We start from the raw sequence: 13,238 nt of genomic DNA on the forward strand, positions 1-13,238 counted from the left end.
GTGCATTTTTTGCTGCAGAATTCGCTTTTGTGTATTGGAAACGAAGTGTCTTGAGTGTTCGTCCATTTGTGAATTAAAGAACTAAATGATGCCTTATGTCCTAGGATGACATATTTTAATGACCCATTTGTGCACAAAGTCATTGTCAAACTGTGAACCTATTTAGATATGCACTTCTTGATACCTTGCAAAGTGTAACTTTAACGATTAAAACTAATGGAACATTTTACAGTTGGATCTACAATATGTACAACCTTTTCCTCCTTGGTCACATTGTGTGGTTCAACTTATTGGGATGGAAACTCCTCTACTGAAGTAGTGAACTCTATTAAATATTTGGGTGTCTGGATTGATAAACAACTGAAATGGACTGTTCATGTAGACTATCTTTGTGGAAAACTCACCCAAAGACTCTACTTTTTGAGAAGGCTGAGGCTGTTTGGTGTCAGCTCTAAGATACTGATCACCTTTTACAATGCAGTATTGGAAAGCCTAGTGAGATACGCAATGGCAGCATGGTTTGGGGCACTAAGTGTCAAAGATAAAAATAAACTTTATAAGCTACTCAACGTAGCCCTCAGGATCTGTGGCTGTAGGGACCATCAAACATTGCAAGTCACATACTGTATGAGGAAACAACACAAATCGATTCAGATCTTCATTCATTCCAGCAGCGGTCACCCTGCTGAACAAAAACTGGTTAGTTGTATTTGCAGAGGGAAATCTGTGTAGAGCAGTTGTCCTAGAAATAACAAAATCGGTGTTCTTCTCATTTGTTTAAAGGAGCTTATGTATTTATCATGTTGGGTACCAGTCCCTAGTTTTAATAATTGTTGTAGATTAATGGAGAGTTGTTGTGTTTTTTTTGGAGGGGGGGGGGGGGGGGGTTGATAATGCATTTAAAAAAATAACTTTAAGCAAGGTGGTTTTAGGGTTCGAATGACATATTTTTACTATTTTTTTACTATTTTACTATTCGTGTTCTCGACTGTGAAGGTTGGCCTGGGGGAAAAAATCTGTGTACTCTGTTTTTATTTACGTATTATGTATTCGCTTTATGCTCTTTTATCATGTATGTGATGTGTGTATGATGAATGATGAAGGATGTTAGTTTGTAGCTCTGTGGCCCAGAAGAAATTTCCTCTCTGAGGACAATAAAGTTTACCTTTACCTTTATAAGCAATTTTGAAGAATTTTTTCAAGTTTTGGTGTGAATATAGGTACAAATTTCATAAGAATCATGCAAATATTTTGTATTGTAAAAAATACAATTAGGGCAATTTCTGATAGAAATAACCCTCTAGATGCTTCTCTCAAGTAATAAACATTTGTAACATCAATGTATGCTGGTTATGTACAAAATTCAGTGTAACCCAGTTGTTTCCATGGTAACAACACCTCACAAAGATTTGTCCTAACTGTGAAATTTGACTTGGACTTGCAAACAATGACTTTAGACCAATTTTGGGTCTTTTTGTGCAGTTTGTCATCACATATTAGTGCCAGTTTATGCTAATATACTGTAGCGTTCCTGTTACATACTAAAAAAAACACACAGATTGTTTAGTTGTGTGATTGTGCACACTGAGTAAGCATTGTGTGCCTTTACATGCACCACTGGGTGACCTCATAGTCATTTATAATTGAGGCCAATGACAAAAGCACATGTGCACTAAGACCTTTGGTTTAAGGTTACATTAGCTTATTGTATTGCATCCAGTGAAGTCATGGTTGTTACACGGCCTGCGCGCATGGTGCTGAATGTGTTCTCTGTGTCCATCTCACAACTTTGAACGTCTATTGACAGCTTGTATTTTATTAAGTGTGCAGTAAAGTTCAGACAGCCGCAAAATCAATAGACCAGTTCATGTTACGTTCAAGGGATCTAAGACCCTCTATCCTGCAGCATGTGGATGAGTACCCATGGTATTTGGCCTCCAATCTTTGCTGTCTTAAACACTAGAAAACATGAATAAAGTATAAAGGAAAATTGAAAAAATGAGAAAAAGATTTAGTTTGTCAACTGGCAACAGATTGAAGTGAACTTCTAACAGTGATTTGAACATAAAAGGGCATTTTCTGTCTCTTTGAACCTTATTAACGAAAAACTAAAAATAAGAGGTTCACAACAGATAAACTGGAACTCTTTATTTAATTTTTTTTTTCAAAATTTTCAGCAAACCAGCAACATCTGTGTCTCACATCACAGACAGATGAAAAGGATAAACAGCTGTTTGAAAGCTATTCGGTGACACTAGTGTTTTTTAAAGAAATTCTGAAAGCAAATTATGATGTGTTTTTTAAATGCTGCCTTTCAAAAAAGTAATTTGCAATGCAAAATGTATCATTTTTAATATGTTCATATTCTTTTATCACTTTTTTAATATTTCAAAAATAAAATACTGAAATATTTGTCAAGGGTGAGTCTGTTTTGGTTTGTATTGCTTATTTTTAGATTTGCATCAACTCCCAGTTTTTAAAAATTGTTTTTTACATTTAATTTTGAGCAAGTTGGCCGCTAAATCAAATGAAGTAATGCTAATAAGAAAAAAAACTTAAGGAAGTGGAAAAACTGAAAATATATCCTTTCTTAATTGATTTTACAGAGATGTGTGATCGCTAATAAACATTACATTTTAAAATATATATATATTGAATATATTCCTGGTTTAAGGTTTTATACTCTGTCTAAAAGTTTGTTGACCAAATTTTAAATATTTGTAACACTCATGAAGAAATCTATTTTTAACTTAAAACTGTCTTTCTGCCTCTCATTACATGTCGACACAATCTACAAGTCTTCACTGAGATTGCTTCATTAAAAACAGTAACAGTGACACAAACCCTTAATGAACTTTGACGTAAAAAACTCAAGGATTCAAATTGAGTAAAGAGAAAACATTAAAGAGCTTCAGCATTTGTCACATCTGCCTTTATCTGGAACTTGATGTTTGCTTTTTAAGCGTCTGTGCCGCTGAGCAAACAAACAAAACTTTTAATTGAATCTTATCTAGTGTCAGACAGAAGGCTAACACAAACTCTCAGAGGGATGACATAATCTATTTTCAAAATAGCTTAGCATGAAAGTGCTAACTTTCATGGCTCCTAATGTAATAAGAAAGTTTTTTCTAAGTTTTGCCGATGAGGTGAAATTAATTCTGGTTTGGTATTTTGATGCTTTTGTAAAATCTATAATTGTAAAGGTCGTCCTGATTTAATCTCTGTTTATATGTTTGCAACAAAGTAGTTTTCCTGGTTTCTCCTTGTATTTATATGACATATTTCTGATTCGGCTCGGAAGATTTATAGTATCTTGAAAACAGGAACGTTTCTGTCAACAGACTGTCCCGGTCAACTGACCAACACGCCATCTGCAGAGGTTAGTTGATGTCAAAGGTTGCTGTTGCTGCTGATGTCTGAAGGATTTGCTGCAACATCAAGATAAAACATTCGGGGGGGCAAAGTTGAAGATGGCAAAGTCGATAGTGTAATGTTTCCAACTGAAGCATGAATATTTGAGCACACTGTGTGTGAAACAATGATGTTTTGCTGAGCTTGTTTAGTAGTCCACCCACCTGCCAATAACAAAAAAAACATGCACCGAATAAAAAAATGAAAACCACTTCTCAACATTTTAAGATTTAAGGAAGTCAAAGCTTTCTTCTGAAGCCAGCCTCAAGTGGTCATTTGAGGAACTGCAAAGTGAGTCATTCTGGTTGGTTTTGAATTCAGGAACAGACTTAAGGCCTGTTCACACCGGGACGAATTTCGCCGGCGATTTTCGCCGACGTTTAACGCCTCGTGACTAAACAAAGGGCACCAACGAGAGTGTGCACACCGACGCGAAAAAACGCCAGGCGTTAAAGCGTCAAAAAAAAAAAACGCCTCGGGTTCGTTTTTTTTTTTCGACGCGTCGCGTCGAAATCTACTCGACCAATGAGAACGGCGCTTTTGCTCACGTGTCTGGAGCTTCTGAAGTTACAGTAAAACACAACTTGGGGGCGCTCAAACACAAAACTGCCTTGCTGAGCACACATACCAGCGAAGAAGATAGACGCCAAGTAGCGTCTACACAGCCGCGAAGCAATAATGACGGACATTCTAAAACATCCCCGAACCAAGCACCAGTTGGAGCTACTGATGCTTGAAATATTCATGTTTTCTTTGTTTGATTCTGACAAGCGTGTAAATACTTGCTCTCTTCTTCTGAGTGAAAAGCGACTTTAAGAAGCGTAAAGTTGCGCAGCGCCACCTTGTGTACAGGAGTATTTCTGTTTTACATTAAGCGCCATCTAATGTCAGGGAATGAAATTGCATGTTCACTCCACTCATCGTCAGCGAAAATCGCCTGGGTGTGAACACAAAAAACGTGGCGAAAAACGCTGGCGAATAACGCCTGGCGAATATTCGTCCCGGTGTGTACGGGCCTTGAGGGGCTTGGCCTAACCTGCTTCTTTGAGTGACCGACATGGTTTCTTAATAGCAAGGAAAAAGAAGGTTGGGAAATGCAGCTTCCCAAGGTAGATTTAGGGAAACCAGGTTTCTCTGTCATGTAAAATGGTCAACCAGGTTTCTACTCCGTTCTCCAAAAGCACATTTGCATGACAAGAAGTGCAGACTCAGCTTTGGGCTCAAAGGATCAGTGGGGTGAAAACCAAATTAACTAACGGTTACAGAAACCAAGTCATTTTAGGTGCATTCAGACCAGGCCAGTCCAGCAGTTTCTGTTTGTATGGGTGGGAATGCTGGACAATTTAGCACCTTCATTTGGTTTGTTTTGGTTTCACATTTCATCAAATCTCAAGGACAAACACATGGAGTTATAACAGCTGCTAGACGGGGGAGTTATTGCCTCAGTTCATCGGTAAGAAAATAATATGAGGAGCTTTGCTTCCCTGACCAATTTTTAAAGGGCATCTGCCATATTTCCTGATTAGTGTCTCTCTATATTTGCACTGTAAACACTTTTTTCTGTTTTTTTGTTACCTTAACATGCACAGCTACTGCTACTCATCAATACTGTGGCCCTGGAGTGCAAATCACAGCAACAAATCACTAAAAAAGAATTCCAGATAAAATGTAAAGAAAAATAAAATGTGGAAAACTGAAGTAATTTCCAGAAAGGTTTTGAAGATAAGGAAAAGCAAAAGGATGTTTTGCCCAAACTGTGCTAAAGAGATGATTGATCAATCACCAAAATTTGCAGTTGCATTGGTCAGAAGCTTAAAGAAAAGTAGTCTGTCGGAAGACAATGCCATGCCAAAAACACTACTGAGTAAAAAGGTAAACGAACCTCATCATGTCATGTTTTTTATTTTTATTTGTTTTACTTTTTTAATTTTTGTTGTGATCATTAAGGTTTTTCCAATGAGTGATTTGCTGATGTGATTTGCACTTAAGGGCCACTGTACCTTCATAGTCATACCAGCAGGTCTAATTCACACCAAAGTTCTTTGGTTCCAATCAACTGCTTTTTTTGGGTATAAGTCAAACCTCACATGATCTGTGGAGTAGACCAAATGAGCCAACCCTGGTTCTATTGAGAGCTACAGCATCAGTTCACTCGAGAGTTAACCAAGGCGCAGAAGCAAAGTAAGGGGGTCTCATGACTTTGTCCTTAAGAGTACTCTGTGTGGTTCAGTGAACACAGTAATTGTTCAATGCACCACAGCGCTGAAGTGGACCAAAGACAATAAAAAGAAAGCAGCTTTCCCTTTCCGATTAGCAAAGAAAAACATCAACATAATTATCTTCTAATTGTGCACATCAACAAAGCAAAGGCTTTGCAGGATATCAACTCACTTTGCTCTTTCTAGTTGGTGCTAGCACAATACCCCCCCCCCCCCCCTCTAGTTTTGGTGTCACATTTCCAGGCTTCAACCAACCCAGACCAAATGAAGGTATGACATGTTTCGGCACCTCACCCAATCAAACTGAGTCCACTGGACTGTCTGCATCTAAAACTGTAGTCCAGGACAAACGGCTCTGCTGTGAAAGAATTCACGCCTTTGTTTTCGAGTAACCCTAATAAAGTGAAGACATGCCATGCATGAAAGCCATTGTAGGATAATTATCTTTGTTTTGCTGAACAGAAAAGAAGTTACAACACCAAAATGTTTATTTTGTCAAGAAAGTTTACTTTAAAAGACAACCAAAGGATGAAAGGATTAATTTATGATATTTTGTGTGTAAGCTAATGAATTTTGTTATTTAATCCCAATCCAGTCCTCTTTTGGTCTATTTCTTAGTTATTTTAAATCTAAATTAAAAAAAGCTGCGGAAATTGTGGAAGGGACCATTGGCATGAAGCAACCCCGCCCCCCTTCCCCCTGTTACCGATAGCTCGGAGCAGTGAGCTTGCGGCCCACCCAGCATATTTTCTTCGTCACAAATAAGGCTCCTGATTCACAACAATTTAATTAAAGAAATACTAAAGTAATACAATTTTAAGCATAATTTTCTTTCTTTATTTCCTCCATCAATAAAAATACCACAACAACATTTTAAAAACACAAAAAATATGGTTTTCGTCAGAGTGGGTCTTTAAAGAAGTCAACAAGAATTCATAAACCTTTGGAGCAAAATCATAAAAAAAATGTGTTGAACCTACTGTTTCTGAATTTTAAATCATATTAAATACATAAACAGAAGTGTTTTCAAATGAAAACAACTTTTTTTTCTTTACCTCAGTTAGGGCTGTCCTGATGGCGTTAAAAACACCAAACCAAAACCAGTTTCCACTTAAAGGTGCCAACCTCTCCCACTTTGGAGACCCATGTGTCTCACAACTTAGTGTCAATCACATTATCGTCTCCGCAGAAAAAGTGTACAGAGAGGTTGAATAAGTAACCAAATGGTCAAGATGTCCTGATGCTATTAGGAACATTTTAAAACTTGACGGAAAAAACTAAAATTTAATAAATATCAGCCAGTTAAACTACATCAATAAAGCTGCTGTAACCTTTTTGCCCAACAGTCTTGTTTTTGGAGCTGTCCTGAATTTTCAGATAAACAAGTAAAACCAAGAGGGGTCAGCTGTCTCCATCCAGAGCATGTGGTCCGACAGCTTAAAAAACACATCAAACAACTGTTGGACCCCCACCAGCCTTCACACACACCTTCACAACAAGAGCACACGCCTCCTGCTCCTGCGGTGCCTTGAGAACCCCCACAAAAACGGCGCCATCAACAGATCAAAGCCCTGCGACATTTTTATCTTTTCTGTTCCTGGAAGTCATGCATCCTCTCCCTCACTCCCTCGGTTATGTTCTCATAAACCGACTCATTACTGATGGACGGCGGTCAAATGAAAGGGCCGAGCGCTCCTGAGGTCGGGAGCATCTCGGAGTCTGCATGGTGTGTGGTTTACAGCAGCGGGCCACACATGAGAGGAAAGCACCAACAACAATCAATTTGAGACACAGGTGGGCAATTAGAGGGGGAAACAGGAGCTGAATGTTGTGGAAAGTGGCTTTTTTTGGTATGCGGGGAGAAGGGAGGGATGCTCTGCAATGAGGTTCAACCTCCAACTGGAAGCTGTCACTCTCCAGGGCCAAAAGCTTTATTGTTTTTGATGTAAAATCCTCCCAAACTGAGGACATGTCACATGATATCTTCATCTCATGGCATGTTTTTCCTGACAGCCGATAAGGAGATTGTGAGAAACATGAGTGGTGCTTCTAATACATCCATAAGTTCCCATCCCAGTCAATGAACTCAGTTAAAAATAGACCTGCGTCCCACCAGAGTACAGATAGGAAGCCTCCTTCGATTCACTTTACTTTGCCATTTTCCTGTTCTGCCCAGCGTCCTGCTGCACGGTGCTCGCCACATAAAGAGCCGGATAACAATCATGCACACGGAGAGTGGTCGAAGCCCGGGCGGAGCCGCGCAAACACAATCACACCAAATGCCCCGCGCTGACGTCACAATATTTGGCAACAACAACAGCCCCTTGAGGGTAAATGATGCTGAAGACAGGAATTAATCCTCATCTTCATAATGGGAGGAAGAGAGGGATGACTTAGGAGAGAGGAGGGAAGGATGGAAGGGTGGGTAAGGAGGGGGAATCAGTGGAGAGAGATTGTTGAGTGATACAGTAGTTGTGTCTAAAGGTCGTCGCTTCGGCGCCACCGCTGCCGCTCTGCTGAGAGACAGATCAGGCTGAAGACTGAAATGCACCACCTGGAGCAGAAACACAGCGGTTAGAGAAAAGAGGGAAGTCTTTGGACACGTTTTTGCTTTTGCTCAGTCTTCAAAAAAATGATCTCACTGCACACTGAACATGCCACATATTTGCTTTATCTCTGCGATGAGCAGTCTTCCCTTCAAATGTTAGAATAGCAAAACATCTTTAAAATAGGAATGCAAAATCCTTCAGTTCTATGCCGGTATATTGAAATTAAACAATGAAATAAAATAAAAAATACACGACTAAAGCAGCAAACCTCCTTAAAACCAGTAGTTTTAGTGCATTTGGTGCTAAACTGGCATGTTTACAGAAAGGAAGAAACCTTTTTCACCATATTTGATGTTCTTGAGGAGTTTTGTAAAGTAAAATGACTTTGAGGCGCCACGGCAAATGGCTTACATCACTTTAAATTTCATCCTCTAGTTTAGTGACCCTCTCTGATGCACCAATGAAGGCAACAGGTCAACCCTGATGTTTTGTCATAGAATAAAGCTTAATCCTCAGAACAACATCAATTCGGTTTGCAGTTTGCTCTTTAAGAGGACCTTTGCATGCCTGCAACCCCCCCCAAACACACACACCGCAGACAAGAGCCACTGACACCCCCCTCCCACTTAGGGCTCCAGAGATGCTTTACTTTCATTTATCAACTTTGATAAAAGTTTTTTTTTATACATTAAAATGAGTTGACCATTTTGTTGTAGTTTGGTTGAACAAAAGGTTATCTGTCAAATAAAACTTTTTTGGGAAAACCTATATGGTTAAATGGTTGTGGTAATATTCTTTTTCATGGTTTTTAATTCTAAATGTGTCATTATAATGTAATTTGAAACTGCAGCTTTAACCTTACATAAAATAAATTCTTCATTTACATTATATGTTGACCAATTTCATTTATTTGTTTTTTACTACAAACAGCTACAATATATCATATTACATGATGAATGTGTAAGGGATGGGAATGAATCTTTTTTTTTTCTTTCTCCAACTACCTTTTCGAGCTCTTGTTAATTAAAAGAAAAAACACTGTCTAACATTATGTGACATGTATCTGGATATGTGGAAATTATTACTATGTAAAGGGTTGAACAATAAGAGGAAAATTTGCAATGTGCGATAATAATGATTAATATTGAAATGACAATATAAATAGCAATAAATGAACAAAATAAAAAAACAACAACTGACACATCATTTCCATTTCACTGGAACAGTTTTATTTAAATAAAAGTCATCATAACTGAAATTATTCTCCAAATGACTCATGTCTACACTGGAGGTTGGCGTCTAACATAAAAAGGGGCCATCCGATTGGTCAAATGCGTAAAGGGTTTTATTTGATACGATAAATATTTAAAGCTGTCGCAAGATTGTTTTAGCATGTGTGGAAACATTTAAGGTTACCATTTATTGCAATTTATGCCATTTTTTGCATTAGACTAGGCACAACATGTATGTATATGCTTACATATAGATGTATTTGTGTGCACTCATTGTATATGTTTGTTGTTAATTTTGATCTATATATACTCATAATAATTGAATAAAAACTATAATTTTAGTACATTCGACCTTTTTTATTTCTTTTCTTGTATTTTGGCTTTTGTTGTTTTGAAAAAACTATCCAGAAATCATATTTTCTAGTTTGTTTATTTGTTATTGTTTGGTATTTGCTTTCTCTGACATAATAAAAAAATGATAGTTGGAAAGAAATTACAGTTTTTAAAAAGATTCTAAACAACAACATAAATTAAAAGAGAAGATTTTGTTCATGGCTACCTTATGGAGGAGATTTATGGTCTCTGTCCGGGTTGTGTAACACCCTGAGGTTGCATCCCTGCCTCTCACTTGTGTTTGTAAGTCTTCAGACATGTTCTGACAAGACAAATGCAAAAGCTTTCCTTTTTACTCTAATGAATGACAGTGATCTGATGTAAGTGCAACCCTCACCCGATATTAGCATTTTTTATCCATGAAACTTGCCCAGACTTGACATGTGGGCTACTGTCCAAACATGTCTGCAGAGCTTTCACTCAAAAGTTGGACTTTACTTTTTGACTGTTTGTGTTGCCTCTTTTCCCTGTATTCATATTGGCATACAAAGAGTGAATAAAAAAAGAAGAGGAAAAAAAGGGAAAAATCACAGTGAACACAATATGTTATGTCCTCAGGGAGTTTCACATGTATTTAGGGTCCAGTGAAATGAATGGTGGGGCAGGAGCATGTGCAGAGCAGGGAGGAGGAAGGGCAGCAGGAGGTAGGAGGGGTCTTTTGTGGGAGGGTGTAAGCTGGGTTGGGGTATAAAGCATGAGCAGATTTTACACTTAGAAAGACTTGACTGAGTGCTGCACACTGCTGTGAACCAACAGGTCAGAACAAATAATTTGATTTTTTTTGTTTTTTATTAAAAAAGAAGAAGAGAAGAAGACGGTCAAAGATGGAGCCTACTGAGGATCCTTCAGAGTACTATGACTATGGAGAGAACGCAAGCTCCTCCATGTGTGACTATTCAGAGTGGTCGCCGTCATACTCTGTCATCCCTGTGCTTTACATGCTTATTTTCATTCTGGGCCTGTCTGGAAATGGAGTGGTCATATTCACTGTGTGGAGAGCCCAAGGCAAGCGTCGAGCCACTGACATCTACATCGGCAACCTGGCCCTGGCGGACCTCACCTTCGTGGTCACCCTGCCTCTGTGGGCTGTTTACACAGCCATGGGGTACCACTGGCCCTTTGGGACAGCCCTGTGCAAGATCAGCAGCTATGTGGTGCTCCTCAACATGTACGCCAGCGTCTTCTGCCTCACCTGCATGAGCTTCGACCGCTACTTGGCCATCGTCCACTCCCTGTCCAGAACCCAGCTCCGCACTCGTGGCCACATTCGAGGCTCTTTGATAGCCATCTGGCTGCTCTCCTGTCTGCTGGCTGCCCCGACTCTTCTCTTCCGTGCCACCAAGTACGACTTCGAAACCAACCGCACGTCTTGTGCCATGGACTTTAGCTTCGTGATGGCGACCAAGGAGCAGGAAAATGTGTGGGTTGCAGGGCTCAGCATCTCCTCCACAGCTTTTGGCTTCCTTCTCCCTTTTTTGGCGATGATGGTGTGCTACTGTTTCATCGGCTGCACCGTCACCCGCCACTTCAACACTCTGCGCAAAGAGGACCAGCGTAAGAAGAGATTGCTGAAGATCATCACCACGCTGGTGGTGGTGTTTGCCGCCTGCTGGATCCCCTTTCACCTCGTGAAGACCGCTGATGCCCTCTCCTACCTGGACCTGTTTCCCGTCACCTGCGACTTCCTGCGCTTCCTGCTGCTGGCTCACCCTTACTCCACCTGCCTGGCCTACATCAACAGCTGCCTGAACCCCTTCCTCTATGCCTTCTTTGACCTGCGCTTCAGGTCCCAGTGTCTGTGCCTGCTGAACCTGAAGAAGCTGATGCATGCCAGCTCGCCCAGCTCCCTGTCCTCCCAGAAGACAGAGGCTCAGTCTTTGGGCACAAAAGTGTGACTATGGCAGGGGCCCAGGGGCATTCTGGGAAAAAAGGTGAACAATGCAGAACCCAGCAGGTAAAGGGCAACTTTTGCAGCAGGGGGGGGGGCTCGCTTGTAGATCACCTGAAGGCAGTTTGAGGATGTCACCTTCTGCTCTTGACTCGCTGGACTAAAAGGGAAGCTCATGGATTTTTGGGACAACACTCAAACCTACCGCCACTCCCCATCCCTACCGACCAGAAAAAAAAAAGAACTGAACATGAGGAGTCATGTAAAATTTTGTGTTGAGAAAAACAAACGGAGCCACGCAATGATGAACTCTTCTCAGCTCTCATTTGTAGACTTTAAACTGAGCTGTGAGGTCATGAAGTCAACCAGCCGACGTTTTTTTCTTACATTTGCCACTTCTTGTTTTCTTTAGAAAGCACTTGAGGTGTCGTATCCAGCAGACTGCCCCGCACCGCAGATCGAACCGGGGATATCTGCCTCACAGCTGACAGAGTTGTGTTGTGTGTAGGAAGGGTGTGCCAATCAGCAAGAGGTGTCGGAGTCAGATAAAAGACTTGTAAAATGTGTGTGTTGGTGTGTGTGTGTGTGAGAGGAAGAGAGTGGATTGGGGATGGTTAGTAGTTCAAAAAGGGGGGGACCAACCAGACAGACAGATGGCAACTGACAAATGTTTTCAGGTTTGTTGAAGGTCTAATTAAAAGGTGACAGGTAGTGTAAAGGAACGACTGATGTGTTTTTGTGTGTTTGGAGTATCTCATTTGTTCCAACATGAAACATCTTGCGAATACACATTGTATATTTGTAATAAAAGAAATTGGTGCTTTGATGAAACAAATATTCTCTGTGGTGTCCCTCTGTTCCCTCCGACGACTTGTCATGCTTGCTGGAATGTCTTTTCTCCTGTCTGTTGAACATACTTCTTCCTGTTGGGGCCATTGCTCAGAGAAGGCCGTCTCCCTGCTATTGTGTTTGGCAGGGCTGAAATCAAAGCATATGTCTGCAGGAAATGCACGTTCGACTTCTGTTTCCCTCTTCTCTTACAATTTACTTGCACAAACAATCAGCCCACACAAAAGTTTTTCAACTAGATCAGCTTCAGGATTTTTTGGCTCTCTCCCAGAAATGTGAAAATCTTCAAAGTGTTTATTAAACGCTATTTATATCCCCAAAAAGCCTTTTCCTATTTCTTGTGCGTTGAGCTCTTTTTTCAACCCGGTTTGTAGAATAATCCTTAAATGTGTGGTTTTAAGGATGTTAATACTCCGTTGGTTTCTGAGTTCTAAAGTTTAGTTCTATGATTAACCTTTTTTGACTGTAATGAGCTTTTCTCAGGATATAATCTGCAACAGCGGGGAGACAGAAGGATTGAGCTAATCCCTGGTTGTTGTGGCCATTGACTGTGAGTCCCTTTGTTACACCTGCAACAGAGCGCAGCTTCATCTGCATCATTTACAGAGGACAGGACTGTTTTGACAAAAAAAGAATAAAAAAATCGAACGCCTTTTTCATCTCGTCCTTCTTTCCGTTTATCTTTATTTTCTGCAGT

The 13,238-nt window shown here is 40.1% G+C and overlaps 1 protein-coding gene across 1 annotated transcript; it reads left to right on the plus strand.

The window, feature by feature from the left end:
* Positions 1–10,512: 10,512 nt before the first annotated feature.
* On the plus strand, positions 10,513–13,193 carry LOC101170033 (apelin receptor B). The gene has a single exon (XM_011481847.3). The coding sequence runs from the start codon at positions 10,629–10,631 to the stop codon at positions 11,697–11,699; it is 1,071 nt and encodes a 356-aa protein (XP_011480149.1). The 5' UTR covers positions 10,513–10,628; the 3' UTR covers positions 11,700–13,193.
* The last annotated feature ends 45 nt before the right edge of the window (positions 13,194–13,238 follow it).

This window comes from Oryzias latipes, chromosome 12 (assembly GCF_002234675.1).
Source record: "Oryzias latipes chromosome 12, ASM223467v1".
Lineage (NCBI taxonomy): Eukaryota > Metazoa > Chordata > Actinopteri > Beloniformes > Adrianichthyidae > Oryzias > Oryzias latipes.

Excerpts from the sequence above, each read along its gene's own strand:
- LOC101170033 (XM_011481847.3), top strand. The coding sequence starts at position 10,629 with ATGGAGCCTACTGAGGATCCTTCAGAGTACTATGACTATGGAGAGAAC.